Here is a 20,224-nt window from a genome sequence, read left to right on the forward strand (position 1 = left end):
ACTGTGGTTAATAACTAAGCTATCCTGTTAGGTATTATGGTAATTCTTTTATGAAACTTTGTTTGGTATTCATGAGAGATTTCAAAAATATTGATACGATATGCTGTTTGAGAGGGGCTAAAATTGCTTTGTAAGTCCTTTAGGACAGAATGCCTTCTGTCATTCAGTAAGATTAACCAGTCTGTGACCAAATTCCTTACACTATCTTTTATCCTATTTAACAGCTTTTTATCAATGGTAACATTCGAACTACTGGTGATAGTAATCCTATTTGCTGAAATATGTATTAAATGTCTGCTGTCCTTTTTTGGTGTAGTATTTTACTCACTTTTGTAGAAATATTTGCCCCTCATTTTGAGATGGTATTTAGAGTTCCCAACAGGTGAAAATAGGACATATGAAGAAATTGATTGCAATTATACTATTCTTGAAAACTCTGCAATTTAATTTTTTTATTTCATTTCCTTGATTAAATGTTGAACATGGAAAATGTAAGTAAGATAATGTATTTGCTGTCTGTAACTTAACTAACTCAGCTCTGCAATGATCTTTAATAATAGAAACACATGAACCTCTGAACTATTTTGGCAGGTTCTGGCACGTATTGCAAATGCGACAAGGCCGACAATTCACCTTTGTGAAATAGTTAATGGTCAGCAACTTGAAAGACTGCTGCTTCTGCTGGTAGGAACAGACTTCAACAGGGGAGATATCTCCTGGGGTGGAGCATGGGCACAATATTCCTTGACCTGCATGATTCAAGATATTTTGGCAGGTACGAAGCAAGAAAAAAATATATTAATCGTGTTTCTTCCTCAAAAATGATTAGATTTTTTCCGATAAGTGTTCAAACATAGCATAAAAGTTTTCTGCTGTGGATGATTGTGAAATATTCACTCAATCATTTTATATGCTCTCGCACATAACACTTGTTTCCCTACAGCGTTAGCAGTGTTTAACATGTCCTTATCAAAACTCTTCAGATTTTCTTTCTCTAAATTTATTAGCTGGAAAAAGAATTGTCTTGGCATTTATACACCTTCCTTTCAATTTCCTTTTACAAATAACTTTGCTCTTTGCTTATGATTGTGGTTCTTTTCCATCTTCTCTTTTATTTCTCTTTCCATTCTTCCTCCATGACTATAGAGCATAGAGTGATACAGCGTGGAAACAGGACCTTCGGCCCAGCTTGCCCACAACGGCCAACATGTCCCACCTGCCTGCATTTAGTCCATATCCCTCCAAACCTGCCCTATCTATGTACCTGTCTAACTGTTTCTTAAACTTTGGGATAGTCCCAGCCTCAACTACATCCTCTGGCTGCTTGACCCACCACCACCCTCTGTGTGAAAACATTATTCCTCAAATTCATATTAAATCTTTTCACCTTAAACCTATGTCCTCTGGTCCTCGATTCACCTACTCTGGGCATCTATTCCTTCTTTTCTCTCCTCAGTTCCCTCATCAAGTCCCTAATAAAAAGACTAGCTAATGCAGAATTGAAGGGAAATTTATTGGCTTTGTTATAGTATTGCATGTGGGACTAAGTGCACATAATCAAAATGCTCTTCCTTTCATCTTGTCTGGTCATTCTCTGTCCATTAATGTCCCTTTAATTATTTTGCCTTGTTGTAATAAGGATAATTTATAGTAGCCATTAATGTACCAGTATATGTTTGAAAAGTAGGAGGAAACTGAAACAGCTGGCAGAAACTCATGTCACAAGTGGAATGTACAAAGCCACAGGATCAAACCAGGATCCCTGAATCCGATGCTCCTACATCACTGAGCCTCCCAAATATCTGCCTTTTTTTTGTAAATGAACATGTTAGTGATTTACTTTAAAGATGTGTGATTTTAAATGCTCTAGGTGTAATGGTGTAGTGATGTGATCATGTGCACTTTAATGGAAGTATGCACCAGATCAATCAACACGTTAAGCATTTGTAGAGTCAATCAGCCTGTTGTGAATTGCTATTTCAAAATTTCTATCATGATTTATTTCCTGTTCCTCAAATTAGTATTTTGTAGCCTTTGTGATTTTTGTGCAGCTTGTGTGCAAATAGTAGGTATTTAATGATTTTTGAGTAACTGTTGTAACATTCTACAAACTAACTTAAATTTTGAACAGGTGAACTGCTGTCACCAGTTGCCGTGGACTGTATGGAGGAAGGGGCAGTGGGTGAAGATGTGGGTGTATCTGTTACTGACGCTGATGATCCCCTGCCACAATCATCTGTGATTCCACTAGTGGAATCTATAGATGAACCTTTAACCCCAGATATTACAGGTGAGTGATTTACGACCGCTTGTATGCTATATTGTTATTTTTATTAATTTTACATAACAAGTAGTACTGTAAGCTTTCATAAGTTTAAAACAAAAACACAGCCTTAAAATTGCCTGGTGAGTGTATGTGGTCCATTTCCATACATTAGTTAACATACTTGGCAATGTTAAAGCTGTTTTCATCATCCAAAGGTGCTCCGTCTGCATCATCTTTGGAAAAAGATAAAGACAAAGACTTTGACATGCTACAAGACCTCATGGATGTTGATATTGGTCCCCTAGATGTTGACTTTGATGAGGATCCCCTTGCTGCCAAAGTGTTCAAGGTAGAGTACCCACAATTAAATTACATCTTTGCATGCAGAACTAATTATTAGTTATTGGTGGAATGGGCTATCATTATGTTGCTTTGGGCAATATTAAATTTTATAACCGTACACGTCCTTCTGAAATGTGTCCTCCCCACCACTTTTCTTGTAAATTTTCAATATCAGTTCTAAAGGATTAAACGAGAGTCAGTCGTACGTACTTTTACACAATGTACACTTGCACATTTATGTTAAATCTGCAATGTGTGAAAAGAGAAGTTAATTGACCATGTGATGTAATTAATCTAAAATTGATCAATTCAGAGGTTTGTCAATCCAGATCATTTATCCTCAAATGCATTCATTCTTTTTTTTAAAATCCATTTTAAGATTGGATTTTTTTTTAAATTGAAAATATACAGCTTCCGTCTGATGGGGTTCCATTCTGAGAACCCATCGGAAACCGAAAGTATTGTAAGTCGAAATGCATTGAAAACGCGCGATCACGTGGCCGGAGGCGAGCGGCGGCTCGCTACGGGTCGCTACGGGTCGCTGCCATTTGCACCATCGCAAAGTCGAACTATCGCAAGCGGAAGCATCGCAACCTGGGGAGTACCTGTATATGTATTATATTCAATGAATGTTCATGTCACTCCCCAAGGACCCCAAGGCAACATAATTTTAGTTATGCAAATAATTTAAGGGGCAGGCGAAGCTCATATTGTGTGATTTTAGTTGGGCTGTTTCAGGGCTGTATGGGATTGCTTTATTTTAGTCATCATATGTTAGATTCCCTTATCATTACATTTAATACTTTAAATTTAAACTTTCTGTCAATTTGTGAAGAATGCTATCATTACACAAAATGTGTGCAGTAGTAGAATCGTCATTAAACAGCTTAGTGTTATTATTCAACATTTTTTTTGTTCACTAAAGCCCATTAGCAGTACTTGGTATGATTATTGGGGTACGGACTATGGCACTTACAATTACAATCCTTATATTGGTGGTGTTGGAATTCAGATGCCAAAACCGCCACCTGCTAGTGAGAAGAACGGATCTCAAAATATATCTGTCTCCATATCACAAGGTTTGTATGTTTCATGCATCATTTATCTTGCATTTTGATACGGCAGGCTAATAGCTAAAAGCGGGTAACATGGGTTTGTTTTGGTTTTCAATGCAGCACTCGATGCGCGCCTGGAGGTTGGTCTGGAGCAACAAGCTGAGCTTATGTTGAAGATGATGGCTACACTGGAAGCTGATTCCATTCTTCAGGCTCTTACTAACACATCACCCACAGGTAGTCAGATGAATTACTAACTACTAGAGCAAAGTGTTAAATAATAGGAATGGAAGAAAAGTTGGCCTGATCCATTATTTAGTGGCTGCTATATAAATTTTACTTTATATTGTTACTTACTCTGCACATGTTTGCCTATATTTATTAAACACAAATCTGGCAATCTAATCTTTGAAATTCTCAATTCACCTAGAATTTGCAGATGAGAAATTATTTCCACTACCCTTTTATGTGAAGAAAGGTTTCCTGAAAGCACTTGATCTGCCTAAATTTTTGCATTTTACATCCTCGCTTTCTAGTTATGACCCGACAGTTGCAGACTTTAAAATTACGCCCTAATACACTAGCAGTGACTGATTTGGGGGTCAGATGAATGCATAGAGTAGAATGGCCATATGGTGGGCACTAAATATTGTTGTCTAGTGGTTAAGCTATTACTTTGACTCTGTCATGTGGTAATGGAGGTGAGGAGTCTAGATTCATTTTGCTCATTAATGCACGTTTTGTTCTGACATGCATGGAGTCAAGTGAGAAACAGACTCTTGTACCATCGTAATACGTTTGTAATACTCTGCATTGGAAGCTGCTTTGCATCAACTGCAGTCTTAAAGTACTTGTGGTATTTGCCCCTCCAGGTGGAGAGCTCCTCATAAAGCCTTTAGGACAATTAATGCACACAAATGCATATTTGTAGCCAAATTGTTAATTGGGTAAACTATTAAGGAGTTTGCTGCATATTGTAAAATACTCTATGGTGGAATAAACTTCTGTAAAGTGATGAGAGAAATGAATGACAATGTAACTGGGCATGCTGAAGCCTTCAAATGCAAAATTCCTTCTAGAAAGCTGGATCAGGCTTGTTTAGTTCTCCTGAGTACAGGATGCTGGGACACATAAAGGCTTGCCATGGAGTAGCAAGCTATTAGTAAAATTGCAGTCCAAATTCAACGCAATAATTGCCGTCCAAATTCAACGCAATAATTGCCAATCTGCCCACTAATACGCGAGAGACTACGTGGATTTACAATTGTATTTTGCCATCTGTAGAGAAATGAGATTTAGGGAATATGCTAATAGGAAAACAGACAAGCAAACAATCCCTTGCTAAATTCTTTTAATTACTTTAGTATCTCAGCCTCCTCCTGGAACTGATGACTCCTTGTTAAGAGGATTGCATTCATCTAGTCAGCTGATTGTGCCGCCACCATCAATTCCAATGCTCAGTGCATGTTTCAACAAGCTGTTCTCCATGCTGCAAGTTCATCACGTTCAGGTATCAAATACAAATTATTTCTCTTGCTTTTAGTCTGCAATTCCATTTTTTCCCCCTTTTAATGCAGTTTTTAATTTCATTTCAGTTGGAATCATTACTGCAGGTGTGGCTTACACTGAGCATGAATGCCTGTTCTGTTGGGAATGAAGATGCTGGAGCTGATGCTTTTTTATTTAATGCAAGCAGAGTGCCAACAATCCCATTAAACCAAGGTGAGCCACTTCTTCCAAAATTAGCTGGTTTTCCATCCTGATTGCCTCATGAATCTGAATTTGATTGAGTCTTTGGACGAAGGTAGACACAAAATGCTGGAATAACTCAGCGGGTCAGGCAGCATCTCTGGAGAGAAGGAATGGGTGATGTTTCAGGTCGAGACCCTAAAGGTTGGGGCAGAGCTGTATTTCAGTGAGGCATTTGACAAGGTTCCACATGGTAGGCTGCTCTGTTGGAGACATCAGCCAAACCATAGGCTTGTTAGAGACATCAGCCAAACCTTAGGCTTACCAACTGTTGGAGGCATCAGCCAAACCTTAGGCTTACCAAGATCACTTGGGATCCAAGGAGAGCTAGCTGACTGGATAGAAAATTAGTTTCATAGAAGGAAGCAGAGGGTGATGGTGGAAGGTTGGTTTTTGGAATGGAGAAATGGATGAGTGCGATTAGTAGGTTTGCAGGTGACAATAAAGTGGATGGTATTGCAGATAGCGAAGATGGTTGCAGGGTGATGATTGGTTGGGCAGGTGGGTTGAGGAGTAGTTGATGGAGTACAGGATACAAGCTGTTTTATTTTGGGAAGTCTAACGTGGGCAAGACCTACACAGTGAATGACAGGGCTCTGGGGAGTGTTGTAGAGCAGAGGGATCTAGGAGTGCAAGTACATAGTTCCTTGAAAGTGGCATCATGGGTAGATAGAGTGGTCAAAAAGGCTTTTGGCACATTGGCCTTCATCAGTATTGAGTATAGAAATTGGGAGGTTATGTTGCAGTTGTACAAGACATTGGTGAGGCAACATTTAGACTATTGTGTTCAGTTTTGGTCACCCTGTTATAGGAAAGCTGGAAAGGAGGAAGGGTCTCGACCCGAAACGTCACCCATTCCTTCTCTCCAGAGATGCTGCCTGACCTGCTGAGTTACTCCAGCATTTTGTGAATAAAAGGAGGCCAAGAATGTTTACAAGGATGTTGCCAGGACTCGAGGGCTTGAGCTATGGGGGGAGGTTGAGCAGGCTCAGACTTTATTCCTTGGAGCGAAGGAGGATCTTCTAGATGTGTATAAGATCATGAGAGGAATAGACAGGGTAAATGCACAATGTTTCTCGGAAGATGACTGACTAATGCCAGTTTGCAAGTCATAATTTTAGTTCCTTTTCTGAACTATTGTGTGTAGTTGTATCTCAGAAAGTGATGGGTACCCGGAACGTGCTGCCAGGGGTTATTGTGGTAACAGATAAGATATTCTTTGAGATACTTTTAGATATGCACATAGATACAGTGTCCCCCATAATGTTTGGGACCAAGACCAATCATTTATTTATTTGCCTCTGAGATTTGTAATAGAAAAATTCATATAGACAATAGACAATAGGTGCAGGAGGAGGCCATTCGGCCCTTCGAGCCAGCACTGCAATTCAATGTGATCATGGCTGATCATTCTCAATCAGTACCCCGTTCCTGCCTTCTCCCCATACCCCCTGACTCCGCTATCCTTGAGAGCTCTATCCAGCTCTCTCTTGAATGCATTCAGAGAATTGGCCTCCACTGCCTTCTGAGGCAGAGAATTCCACAGATTCACAACTCTCTGACTGAAAAAGCTTTACCTCATCTCAGTTCTAAATGGCCTACCCCTTATTCTTAAACTGTGGCCCTTGTTCTGGACATTATGATGCCCTGAAATAACCATATGTGGTTAAAGTGCACATTGTCAGATTTAAATAAAGGCCATTTTTATACATTTTGTCTTCACCATGTAGAAATTACAGCTGTATTTATACATAGTCCCCCCCATTTCAGGGCATCATAATGTTTGGGACACATGACTTCACAGGCATTTGTGATTGCTCTGGTGTGTTTAATTGCCTCCTTAATGCAGGTATAAGAGAGCTCTCAGCACCTAGTCTTTCCTCCAGTCTTTCCATCACTTTTGAAAACTTTTATTGCTGTTTATCAACATGAGGACCAAAGTTGTGCCAATGAAAGTCAAATAAGCCATTCTGAGACAGAGAAACAAGAATAAAACGGTTAGAGACATTAGCCAAACCTTTGGCTTACCAAAATCAATTGTTTGGAACATCATTAAGAAGAAAGAGAGCACTGATGAGCTTACTAATCGCAAAGGGACTGGCAGACCAAGGAAGACCTCCATAGCTGATGACAGAAGAATTCTCTCTATAATAAAGAAAAATCCCCAAACACCTGTCCGTCAGATCAGAAACACTCTCCAGGAGTCAGGTGTGGATTTGTCAATGACCATTGTCCTCAGAAGACTTCATGAACAAAAATACAGAGGCTACACTGCAAGATGCAAACCACTGGTTAGCCGCAAAAATAGGATGGCCAGGTTACAGTTTGCCAAGAAGTACTTAAAAGAGCAACCACAGTTCTGGAAAAAGGTCTTGTGGACAGATGAGATGATGATTAATTTATATCAGAGTGATGGCAAGAGCAAAGTATGGAGGAGAGAAGGAACTGGCCAAGATCCAAAGCATACCACCTCATCTGTGAAACATGGTGATGGGGGTGTTATGGCCTGGGCATGTATGGCTGCTGAAGGTACTGGCTCACTTATCTTCATTGATGAAACAACTGCTGATGGTTGTAGCATAATGAATTCCGAGGTGTAAACACACATCCTATCTGCTCAAGTTCAAACAAATGCCTCAAAACTCATTGGCCGGCAGTTCATTCTACAGCAAGACAATGATCAAAACATACTGCTAAAGCAACAAAGGAATTTTTCAAAGCTAAAAAATGGTCATTTCTTGAGTGGCCAAGTCAATCACCCAATCTGAACCCAATTGAGCATGCCTTTTATATGCTGAAGAGAAAACTGAGGGGGACTAGCCCCCAAAACATAAGCTAAAGATGGCTGCAATACAGGCCTGGCAGGGCATCACCAGAGAAGACACCCAGCAACTGGTGATGTCCATGAATTGCAGACTTCAAGCAGTCATTGCATGCAAAGGATATGCAACAAAATACTAAACATGACTACTTTCATTTACATGACATTGCTGTGTCACAAACATTATGGTGCCCTGAAATGGGAGGACTATGTATAAACACTGCTGTAATTTCTACATGGTGAAACCAAAATATATAAAAATACCCTTTATTAAAATGTGCATTTTAACCGCATGTGATTGTTTCTTTTACAAATCTCAAATTGTGGAATACAGAGGCAAATAAATAAATGTTGGGTCTTTGTCCCAAACATTATGGAGGGCACTCACTGTATGTAGGGAATGGAGGGATATGGATCACATGCAGGGAGATGAGATTAGTTTATCTTGGCATCATGTTTGGCACAAATATTGTGGTTTCCTGTACTGTACTTTTCTATGGTCTGTGGAAATTTTGAAAGCATTTCTGATAAGATCTCTTATGATTTTACTGACAGCTTCAATATCAAGCCTTTTAACCGTGTTGGCATGGTACCCAAACACATCTCTGCGGACGTGGTGTCTTGTATTGCATAGTTTGACTCTTATGACAAATATGCAACTGAATGGTAAGTGCTCAATAATTACATTTTTTTACATCCTGTGTAAAAATCCTAACTTATTCATTTCATTTCTGTGGGTCGTGAAGGATAGTTCTGTTTACCAGCTCTTTCAAGCCACCCTGAATTGAAATAAAAAGCTTCTAGCTACACATTTTGGGTTTTTTTCCTGACTGCAAATCTACACGTTATGATTTTAGTTCCTTTTTTTGAACCATTGATCACATTTGTGCGAGATTCCCATAAGTTTAGTTTTAGAGAATTGAAAGCGTGGAATCAGGCCCTTCGGCCCACTGACTCCGTGACTCCGTCAAAGGCAAATAAAAGGATCAAACCAAATCTCTGGTGCTGTGACCCTGTACCACTGTGCCACCCAGTGCTTTTTGAAAGTTACTTTAGTTTAGTTTAGAGATACGGCGCGGAAACAGGCCCACCTGGTCCGCGCCGACCAGCGATCCCCGCACATTAACACTATTCTACACCCACTAGGGACAATTTTTACATTTACCAAGCCAATTAACCTACAAACCTGTACGTCTTTGGAGTGTGGGAGGAAACCGAAGATCTCGGAGAAAACCCACGCAGGTCATGGGAGAACTTACAGACTCCGTACAGACAGCACCCGTAGTCGGGATGGAATGTGGGTCTCCGGCGCTGCATTCGGTGTAAGGCAGTAACTCTACCGTTGCGCCACCGTGCCGCAATTTAGAAGTTGCTTTTAGAAAAAGGAATAAGAAAGGAAAAGTGCACGGTAGAATAATTACTGCCATGAAGAAAGACTTAAAAGGCTGATGTTGATATGATTCATGGGTGACCCAATTAAAGCCTGAATTCACAAAAGATTACCATCGCGTAAATGGTGGAAGTATAAGTTCTCCCTAATCATACAATTTAATTTGCATCGAGAACCTTATTTGTATCTATAACAAACCACTACGGTTGCATATACATTAGTTGTCAGCACAACAGATTTATCATCAGCACAACGTGAATCCACGTGGCGGCGCCTAACGGCAGCGGCTGACTAGCAGTCTGTCCGTCTTTCTTTTCCCTTTTTTTGTTGTGTGTCGGTGTTGGGATGGTTTTTATATATTTTTTTTGGTTGTGTATGTGTGGGAGTGGGTGGGTGTGGGGGGGGTGGGGGAACTTTTATCTTCCTCACGGCGTGGGGTGCGGCTCGGCTGCGGGGCCTAACATCGCCCGGTGCGGCTTGGCCGCTGGACTTTACATCCCGGTGCGGCTTGGCCGCTGGACTTTACATCCCGGTGCGGCTTGGCCGCTGGACTTAACATCGCCCGGTGCAGCTCGGCTGCGGGGCTTAACATCGCCCGGTGCAGCTCGGCTGCGGGGCTTAACATCGCCCGGTGCAGCTCGGCTGCGGGGCTTAACATCGCCCGGTGCAGCTCGGCTGCGGGGCTTTTCATCGCTGGTGCGGCTCGGCTGCGGACTTGACATCGCCCGGTGCGGCTCGACCACGGGACTTAGCTGCGCAAGGCTTGGTCGCGGGCCTTTCATCGCCCGGTTCGGCCGCGAGACGTTTCAGCGCCCGGTGCGGGGACTGTGCGGGTCGGTCGGGGACGAGCTGTCTGTCCGTGGGCGTGGGGAAGAGAGTGGAAGTTTTGTTGCCTCCATCACAGTGAGGGGGTGTTTGGAGTCACTGTGATGGACGTTTGTGTTGGGGTTATGTGTCTTGTGTTCTTTTTTTTTTCTATGACTGCTATGTAGTTTCGTTCGGTACTTCGGTACCGAACGACAAATAAAGCTCTGTTATACCTGTTATACCTGTTATAACAGATAAACCTTCTTCCGGTGTAAAGAAGTTGTTGTTAACAAAGATGATAATCTTAGCCTTGTCGTTCACGTGATTGTGGCATGGGTCACTGTACTGCCTTCCTGTTGATGACCACAGGTTCTGTTTATTCTCTCGCTCCACCCCAACCCACTTCCCACAATCAGCATAGTTGATATGGTTTTCCTTTCTACTAGTTAGAAATTCTCAGAGCAATCTTGGCCCTGTCCCTAACAAAATCCCATTTTGTGTTTGATCTATGACTTGCTGCCTCCTCACCTGAACACTGAGCCATCACTTGTCAGTATTGTTTACCAAGCTCCAGTGAATAGTACCCTTGCACAAATGATGCACAATTTTGCAACACATTCGCATACTTCAGTGATTTGTCCCTTTTGGGTGTTTCATTTCATGCTCATAAGTGATAGGAGCAGAATTACGTCACCAAGTCTACTCCCCCATTCACAAACCCCAGATGTTTAGTGTCGTGTAATGTTCAAGAGCCTGATGGGTTATTGGGAAGAAACTATTCTTGATTTGCAGTTTTTAGACTCCTCTGCCTCCTTCCCCATGGTAGGAGTGAAATGAAAGCCTGGCCATAATGATGTGGGTCTGAAGATAGACACAAAATGATGGAGTAACTCAGTGGGACAGGTAGCCTCTCTGGAGAGAAGGAATGGGTGATGTTTCAGGTCAAGACCCTTCAGACTGAGTAAGGGGAGAGGGAGATTTAAAGATAAGGAGATAAGGAGGTGTACGGTGTGAAAAAGAGACAAAGGGATGAAGTTGAAGGAAAATGTAGAATAGATCATTGTTTGCTAGGAGAAGGTAACAAAGCAAACAGGTAAGATGTAAACGAGGACCGTCAGACTAGTCCGAGAACCGGGAAAAGGGGGAGGGATGGAGAGAGAAGGAAGCTCAATCGTTACTTGAAATTAGAGAAGTCAATATTCATACCGCTGGGGTGTAAGCTGCCCAAGCGAAATATCAGGTGTTGTTCCTCCAATTTGTTCCTCTCACTCTGCCAATGGAGGAGGCCCAGGACAGAAAGGTCAGATTGGGAATGGGAGGGGGAGTTAAAGTGTTGAGCAACCGGGAGATCATGTAGGTTTAGACGGACTGCGCAGAAGTGTTTAGCAAAACAATCACCGAGCCTGCTCTTGATCTCGCCGATATATAGGAGTTCACAGGGAACGGAAGGCGGGTGGAGATGGAAAGATGTGGCTAGTGTTGTACTCCGTTATACCGTTGTTATGACTCTGGAATGACCACAAGTACACGTATTTAGGGGTTTGAAAGCTGAGCATAAATCAAGACTCAGTTTATTTCACGGCCACCTGGAACCAGAGTGCCTGCCCATATTACGTCATTCCCACATATACATGTTGCTACGCGGGCAAACAAAGTAGTCCTTTGTAGCAGGAACGCGATGGAGTCCAGCCAAAACCTAATCGGACACGAGTTGCATGCACTAGACGTGTTTATTCTCTCCCGTACAGCTCCCTACTACTCCCCCAGTCACGGGCATTGCCCGGCCTTAAATACCAACACAGGTACCGCCCCCGTGGCTGGTGCCTCCCACACCATGACACCGCCCTCTAGTGCCAATGGTTCGTTGTGCCCTGGGGTTGCCACCAGGTGTCACCACACCTTGTGATATAACAAAATAGTCCTTGCAATATCACAACATCCCCCTTGTCTTATATAAAATAAAATATGTTTAACAAACAAAACTCTAAACACAATTGCTTTTTATAAACACCAAAATTCTTCACTAGTAATGATTATCAACAGTAACGTGCAGGTTTCTTACTAACACGTCACATATTCTCCAACCTCATTATGTGCCGGTCGTTCCTCCTCTTTATATTTGGTCTCAGTCCTGTTGCTGTCTGGAGTGACGCAGTGGGGACCAAAACCTGGTTTCTCCAGTGGAGGAAGATCTCTCAACTGCACTCGATTCCGTCTTAATCTATTTCCATTCGGCTCAATGATGTAAGATCTTGATTGGGGTTTGTCACAGATCGTTCTCACTTCTGCTGGTATCCAGATATGAGTTGCTTGATCCAGAACCCGGACCTTCTGTCCAATGTGTAATGGTTTCAAGTCTTGTCTCTTGACCGAATTGTCAAAATGCGCCTTCATTTGCTCTTCAAATCGCTCAAAGTTCCTCTGCCCTTGGTATGCCTTGTTCGTGTCAAGGTTAGTGGGTAGAGGTGTCCGAATCTGTCTTCCAAATATCATCTCTGCTGGTGACGGTAACTTGGAATCAATCGGCGTAGTACACAAGTTGAGTAAAGCTGCTGCTACACTCTGCTGCTGTTACAATTTGTTTCGTTGGGTTGTTGTTTAAATTAATTAAATTATTGCATCGTATGGGAGGCGTATTCCCAATCTCGTTGTACCCCTGTACAATGACAATAAAGATATATTGTATTGTATTGTTCTGTTGTCAAGGACTTCTTGATGACAGACTTCACTGTTCGTACCATTCTCTCAACAAATCCATTCGACTGAAGGTACCTAGGTGAGGACGTCGTATGGGTGATTCCCCATTTCCTGCACATGGACTTGAAAGGTTCTCCAACAAATTGTGGGCCGTTGTCGGAGATGATTTCTGTTGGTGCTCCTAGGAGGCCAAATGTTGCAGTCACCATATTAGCAACCATGGCACCTGTGGTGCTTGTCAGCTTATGCACCACCGGAAACTTGGAATGGTAATCTACATACAAGATATTGTATGTTGTCAAGTTCAAAAATATCCTTTGCTATTTTGGTCCAAGGTGTGACTGGTATCTCGTGTGGTATGAGTGTTTCCCTCGTTTGCTCTGGCATGTGCTTCTGGCACTGACTACACCGTACAAGGTCATCAATGTGACAGTTCATGTTGGGCCAATAGACCATTTGTCTTGCTAGAAGTCTCGTCTTTTCGATGCCCTGGTGGCCAACATGAAGTTGATGCAGGATATCCTGTCTCATTGACTCAGGAATGATTACCTGCCTTCCTTTGAATATTGCCCCATTTGACATGCCCAATTCGTCTTGAAAAGGCCAGCAGATCAGCAGGTATCTCCTGTATGGTCGTCGGCCATCCAGAATGAATTACTGCATGGCCATATGCAGTATAGGGTCACGACAAGTTTCTGTCTGCAGCTTCTCTTTTTTGAGTTTGTCGAAGTGCATCAAGTCGATGTGTGTCTTTTTTTTATTTTTTATATTTTTTATTTTTGAAAAGCATATGTACAAATAGAAATAAGAAAAAAAACACATTTGTTACAAAGTTCTTACATAGCTTCAATTTTTAAATTTTTGAAGAGAGAAAGTAAAAATAAAAATAAATAACTATAAACTTGGGGAGAGAGAATAAGAGGGTTAAAAAAAAGGATCTAACAATAAAAATTAACGGGAGTAGATCCGGGAGGTAATAACCACAGTTGTACATCCAACCCCTAACTCAAGTTTCAACTTTTAATTTAAATTTTTTATTTTAGTCCTGTGCCAAACCCATTTACTTTTCTAAAAATTCAATAAATGGAGACCATATTTTTAAAAAGAACTCAGGTTTGTCGATTAAGGCAAACCTTATTTTTTCCAAATGCAGGGTCTCTGTCATTTCCGTAGTCCACATTTTAATTGTGGGGGTTATTGGTTTTTTCCAAAATTTAAGTATTAATTTTTTCGCAGTTATTAGACTGTAATCAAGAAAATGTACCTGACTTACTGTAAAATTTGTAGTATGTTCTGATAATCCTAATATAATTAATTTTGGGTCCATATCTAATTTTTTATTAATAACTTTAGAAACTATTTTAAAAATCTCCAACCAGAAGTTTTGCATTTTTATACAAGTTACGAAAATATGAGTTAAATTAGCTTCTTGAAATTGACATTTATCACAAATAGGAGAGATACTAGGAAAAATCCTATTTAATCGATGTGTGTCTTTGACGTTGTCGAAGAAGATGCTCTCAACATGTACATCTAGATCTATGCTCTCTGTCTTCTCCGGATTGGGCAGTCTGCTGAGAGTGTCAGCAACAATCATCTCTGCCCCAGGTCTGTGCTGTATGGTGAAGTTGTATCCTTGCACCTTGATGAGCAACCGCTGCAGTCGGGATGGGGCACTTGTGAATGGTTTGCCGCAGATAGTGACAAGAGACTTGTGATCTGTCAGCACTTTAAAATCTCCCCCAAATAGTTATGTACGAAACCTTGTGATTCCAAAGATTAAGGCAAGAGTCTCGCGTTCAATATTGGAGTAGTTGGACTGGCGTGAAGACAGAGCTTTCGAAGCGTATGCAACCGGCCGTCCTTCCTGCGAAAGGCATGCTCCCGCTCCTTTCATTGACGCATCTACCTCAAGGGGTACAGGAGCATCTGGGTGATAGTACTGGAGTACAGATTCCTCCTGTATGCTGCTCTTCAGGTTACAGAACGCCATCTGGTGGTCTTCTTGCCACAAGAATGGAACATCTTTCATCAGTAAATCCCTCAAGATGGCGGCCTGGTCAGCATAGTTTGGGATGTCGGGTGATAAAAATTCATCATCCCCAGGAACCGTTGCAGATCTTCCTTGTCCTGTGGTGTTGGCATCATGTGAATGTCCTTCACCGTACAAAGATCTGGTCTGATGCCTGTGTCTGCATAGACTGTCCCGAAGATGTTGATGGACATAGCCTTCACTACGCACTTTGCACTGTTGAAAGCTAGTCCTTCCCGGGACGCTGTCTCCAACAGCTTCTTCAGATTACAGTCATGTTCATGTTCCGTGGATCCCACTACGACAATATCATCTGCAATGCAGATGCATCCAGGAACCTGCTCTATGATTGTGTCCATACATTGCGGGAATATATCCTGACTCACCGACAAGCCGAAGGGTAGCCTTCTGTAGCAATACCTGCCAAAAGGTGTCCGGAACGTGGTATGTTCCTGGCTTGCCTCATCAAGCCGGATGGACCAATAGCCCGCTTTTGCATCGTTTGGTGAACAATTTCCCATTGGCAAAAGCTGGATTGATTTCCTCAAGGATTTGGATCTTGTGTGGGCAGCGTTTGAGACTTACATTCAAACGTTTTGGGTCTAGGCATACCCTGATTGATCCATCTTTCTTCACGGAGGTTGTTATTGAACTGCACAGTCCGTATCGTGAGTTACTTTTCTGATGATTCCATCATCCTCCATTTTATCCAACTCGGCCTGCAACTTGTCTCTGATATGGACACTGCATTTCCTTGGTGCATCAATGTGTGGTGTGGCCTTCTCCTTGAGATGAAGAGTGGCTGGCTCCTTGAAGTTGCCAATCCTGTCAAACTGATTAGGCCATCTCTTCATTAGGTCTCCCACCGAGTTGAAACTGTCTGCCTTCGGAGCGTCTGATGGGTACTCTTCTGTTCCCATGGCACGTATCGTGATGACCAGAAGTTACTTGATACCTGGGAGGCCTATGACAGCGGGTCCTGCGATGTCTACCGCGAAGAATTCTTGACACCACATCGATCCCTGGTATTGGTATGAAATGGATATAGTTCCAAGACAAGGGATTTCTGTCCCGTTATATGCCGTCAGTCGGACTTTGCATGGTTGTAGATACTGCTTATACTTGTCATGTAGATACATGTCTCGTATGACCCGAAAGGGAAAGGTATTTCCTCCAGCTCCGGTATCTATCTTCACCTTCAATTAATGTTGCCCCTTCATCGATGGGCATACTGCAAACGCCTCATCGCCTATTGGAGGCACTCTGTCCAAACTTGAAATGGTGATGGTATTGAAAAACATATCAGATCCTTCATCTTGACCGACTCAATACAATGCATAACCCCCTTGGGACTGTTGCCGTACCTCGTCAACCTGTTTGTATTTGCCGCTTGACAATTTAGATGGGTGTATATTATCCATCTTGGACCTACAACACCTTGCCCAATGCCCTTTCTTGGCCACAAGGGTTTTGTCTCTCCTTATCTTGTGGCTTTTATTTTTAGAGATACAGCGCAGAAACAGGCCCTTTGGCCCACCGGGTCCGCGCCGCCCAGCGATCCCCGCACACTAACACTATCCTACACCCAATAGGGACAATTTTTACATTTGCCCAGCCAATTAACCTACATACCTGTACGTCTTTGGAGTGTGGGAGGAAACCGAAGATCTCGGAGAAAACCCACGCAGGTCACAGGGAGAACGTACAAACTCCATACAGACGGCGCCCGTAGTCAGGATCGAACCTGAGTCTCCGGCGCTGCATTCGCTGTAAGGCAACAATTCTACTGCTGCGCCAGCGTGCCACCCTTGTCCGCTTTGCTCCATTGTCCCTCTTGTCGTGACTGCATCTATATTGTGAGACCTGGGCTCTAAATCTGCAATGCACTGTCTGTCTGCAGCAATGGCCTCTGGAATGGTGTGTCCTGCAGGCTTCTGTAGAAGCTCTCGGTGTAAACCTTCATAGGGCGTTGACGCGATTATCAACTCAATGACTCTTTCATTGAGCACGGGATCAGTGAAGTTACATTGGAGACTTTTTTCTCGACACCGGGTCAGAAATTGATCGAGCAATTCTTCCGGTTTCTGGCGATACCACATCAACTTCAATCTGTGGACTCTGAAATATACCTTCGTCCTCAGCTGGCCCTCAAAGAATGTCCATATTTCCTCCAGCTTGTTTAGATCCACTTCACTCAGACCTGACGCATTCAAGCGACGGAGTCCTTCTACTCCTAAGGCAAGTTTTATCTTTGTTGCCTGCTTAGACACCGATGTGATTTCTAAGTCTTGCAGGCACAGTTTCATCCTCTGCTTGAACAGGGAGAACTCATTGGCAATGCCCAGCACTTGCCAGATCATTTCAGGTAACCGAGTCATGTTACTTGCCATATACGGCGTAAACACGGTAACTTGAAATACTAACTTTGGATTCAAAACAAACGTATCACAGGATTACACACCTCTTGCTATCGGTATTACTATATACATTTACATGCAATCTACACAAGCTTCAAATTCAAACACTAATACAATATTGCCTGTATTTGCCAAAATCTTACTACATTATGTGCCTTTATCCACTTCGAATATCATATGTATGCTTGCACACAAATGATTAAGCATTAAGTCTTACACACAAATCATTATTATTATTATTTTTTTTAGTCCATATCATCCCCACTTTGAGAAGCAGTCTTGCTGTGTATCAGCGTAGTGTAGACTGTTGCTCCACGGCGATGATTTGGGCTCGTACTGCTGGGCCCGTACTAGGCTGCTGCAAGCTGCTGAAGCCGCGGTGCGATCGGGCTTCGGCTGGGGTGTGCGCTGGCCACACCCACTGGAGCTCCCGGCCGCTACCGCATATTGTCGCTGTGCTGCCGCTGTGTCAGGCCTAGGGTTGTCCCGACTCTCCGGTCGCGCCTTGGTGAGTGCTCAGTCTCTCGGCTTGCTTCGTCTCCGTGGGCGTTCGGTCTTACCGGTCGCCACGCCTCCCTGTGTGGCCGGTCTCCGGTCGCTGCACCTCCCTGTGTGGCCGGTCTCTCCACCTCCCTGTGTGGCCGGTCTCTCCACCTCCCTGTGTGGCCGGTCTCCGGTCGCTGCACCTCCCTGTGTGGCCGGTCTCTCCACCTCCCTGTGTGGCCGGTCTCTCCACCTCCCTGTGTGGCCGGTCTCTCCGGTCTCTCCACCTCCCTGTGTGGCTGGTCCCTCCGGTCGCTGCACCTCCCTGTGTGGCCGGTCTCTCCACCTCCCTGTGTGGCCGGTCTCTCCACCTCCCTGTGTGGCTGGTCCCTCCGGTCTCTCCACCTCCCTGTGTGGCCGGTCTCTCCGGTCGCCACACCTCCCTGTGTGGCCGGTCCCTCCGGTTGCTGCACCTCCCTGTGTGGCCGGTCTCTCCGGTCGCCACACCTCCCTGTGTGGCCGGTCTCTCCGGTCGCCACACCTCCCTGTGTGGCCGGTCTCTCCGGTCGCCACACCTCCCTGTGTGGCTGGTCCCTCCGGTTGCTGCACCTCCCTGTGTGGCCGGTCTCTCCGGTCGCCACACCTCCCTGTGTGTCTAGTCACTCCGCCTTCCGAACTCGGGCCTGCACAGGGCTGGGGCGCAACGTGGGCCTTCACTCACCACCCACAGCTGCTTGCAGTGTCCCGTCGGTAGCTCGGTGCTGACTTCTAACCAGGTACTTGCATGTGTAGTGGCCCTGTCGAGATGCATTCCTGGCATTCTTTACTGAGCTGGAAAGCATCCATTTTTCTAGGACTTTCTTTTTTTATTTTATTTTTATTTTTTTATTTTACCTTGCTTGGGCTAAATCACACAAACCGCTGCCACCATGTTGTACTGCGAGGTCCGGTATCTGTTATACCGTTGTTATGACTCTGGAATGACCACAAGTACACGTATTTAGGGGTTTGAAAGCTGAGCATAATCCAGGCTCAGTTTATTTCACGGCCACCTGGAACCAGAGTGCCTGCCCATATTACGTCATTCCCACATATACATGTTGCTACGCGGGCAAACAAAGTAGTCCTTGTGATATAACAAAATAGTCCTTGCAATATCACAACAGCTAGTGGTGGGATCTCGTTGGAGTTGGTGAAAATGTGGGAGGATGATGTGCTGTATGCGATGGCTGATGGGGTGAAAGATGAGGACGGGGGGATTCTGGCCCTGTTGCGACTGGGGAGAGGGGGAGCAAGAGCGGAATATCGAGGAGACCCTTGTGAGGGCCTCATCTACGATGGAAGAGGGTAACTCCCATTCACTAAAGAATGAGGATGTCTCAGATGTCCTGATATGGAACACCTCATCTTGGGCACAGATGCGGCGTAGACGGACAAATTGGGAGTAAGTCTACAGGAAGCAGGTTGGGAAGAAGTATAGTCTAGATAGCTGTGGGAGTCAGTGGGTTTATAATAAATGTCAGTTGATAATATTGGCTGATATAGGCTACCTTTTTTGGCAACACTAAATTTCCCATCGATGATGGGGAGGTTGGTACTTGTGATGGATCAGGCAATGTCTACCACTCTCTGTAATCTCCTTCGTTCCTGGGCATTCGAGTTGCCAAACCTGGCATGTTGCAGCCAGTCAGTGTGCTCTCTACTGCACACCTGTGGAAGTTCAAGAGCACAATTGTCAACATGCCAACTCTCCTCAATCTTCAAAGGAAGTAGAGGCATTGAAGGGCTTTCATTAGGATTACATCAATGTGCTGGGCCCAGAACAGGTCTTCAGAGATATGCACACCAACGAACCTGAGGCTGTTGACTCTCCACTCTGCCAGCCTGTCAATGAAGACAGGTTTGTGGATCCTTTGATTTTTCCCTTCTGAAGTCACCAATTAGCTCCTTGGTCTTGTTGAAGTTGAGAGCAAGATAGTTCTGGCACCATTCAATCAGGTTTCCAATCTTCCCCCTATTCTCTGACTCATCGTTATCTGTCATTCATCCAGCAGCAGTGGTATCATTAGCAAATTTACAGACTGTGTTGGAACCGTGCCTGACTACATCGTCATGCCGAGGACAGAGAGAGCAGACCAGGGGACTGAGCGTAAAGATGCTCCTGT

The 20,224-nt window shown here is 43.7% G+C and overlaps 1 protein-coding gene across 6 annotated transcripts in view; it reads left to right on the forward strand.

Moving 5' to 3' along the window:
* birc6 (baculoviral IAP repeat containing 6) overlaps positions 1 to 20,224 on the forward strand; it is a 356,853-nt gene that overhangs the window by 190,759 nt on the left and 145,870 nt on the right. For 3 of the 6 annotated variants that reach the window (XM_078404650.1, XM_078404653.1, XM_078404655.1), the window contains 8 exons: positions 592 to 775; positions 2,132 to 2,290; positions 2,482 to 2,615; positions 3,534 to 3,687; positions 3,784 to 3,900; positions 5,028 to 5,173; positions 5,259 to 5,385; positions 8,789 to 8,899. In XM_078404650.1, the coding sequence (XP_078260776.1) occupies positions 592 to 775; positions 2,132 to 2,290; positions 2,482 to 2,615; positions 3,534 to 3,687; positions 3,784 to 3,900; positions 5,028 to 5,173; positions 5,259 to 5,385; positions 8,789 to 8,899 (1,132 nt within the window). The remainder of the gene's footprint in view (positions 1 to 591; positions 776 to 2,131; positions 2,291 to 2,481; positions 2,616 to 3,533; positions 3,688 to 3,783; positions 3,901 to 5,027; positions 5,174 to 5,258; positions 5,386 to 8,788; positions 8,900 to 20,224) is intronic. The other 3 variants (XM_078404651.1, XM_078404652.1, XM_078404654.1) reach the window with 3 other exon arrangements.

This window comes from Rhinoraja longicauda, chromosome 9, assembly GCF_053455715.1.
Source record: "Rhinoraja longicauda isolate Sanriku21f chromosome 9, sRhiLon1.1, whole genome shotgun sequence".
Lineage (NCBI taxonomy): Eukaryota > Metazoa > Chordata > Chondrichthyes > Rajiformes > Arhynchobatidae > Rhinoraja > Rhinoraja longicauda.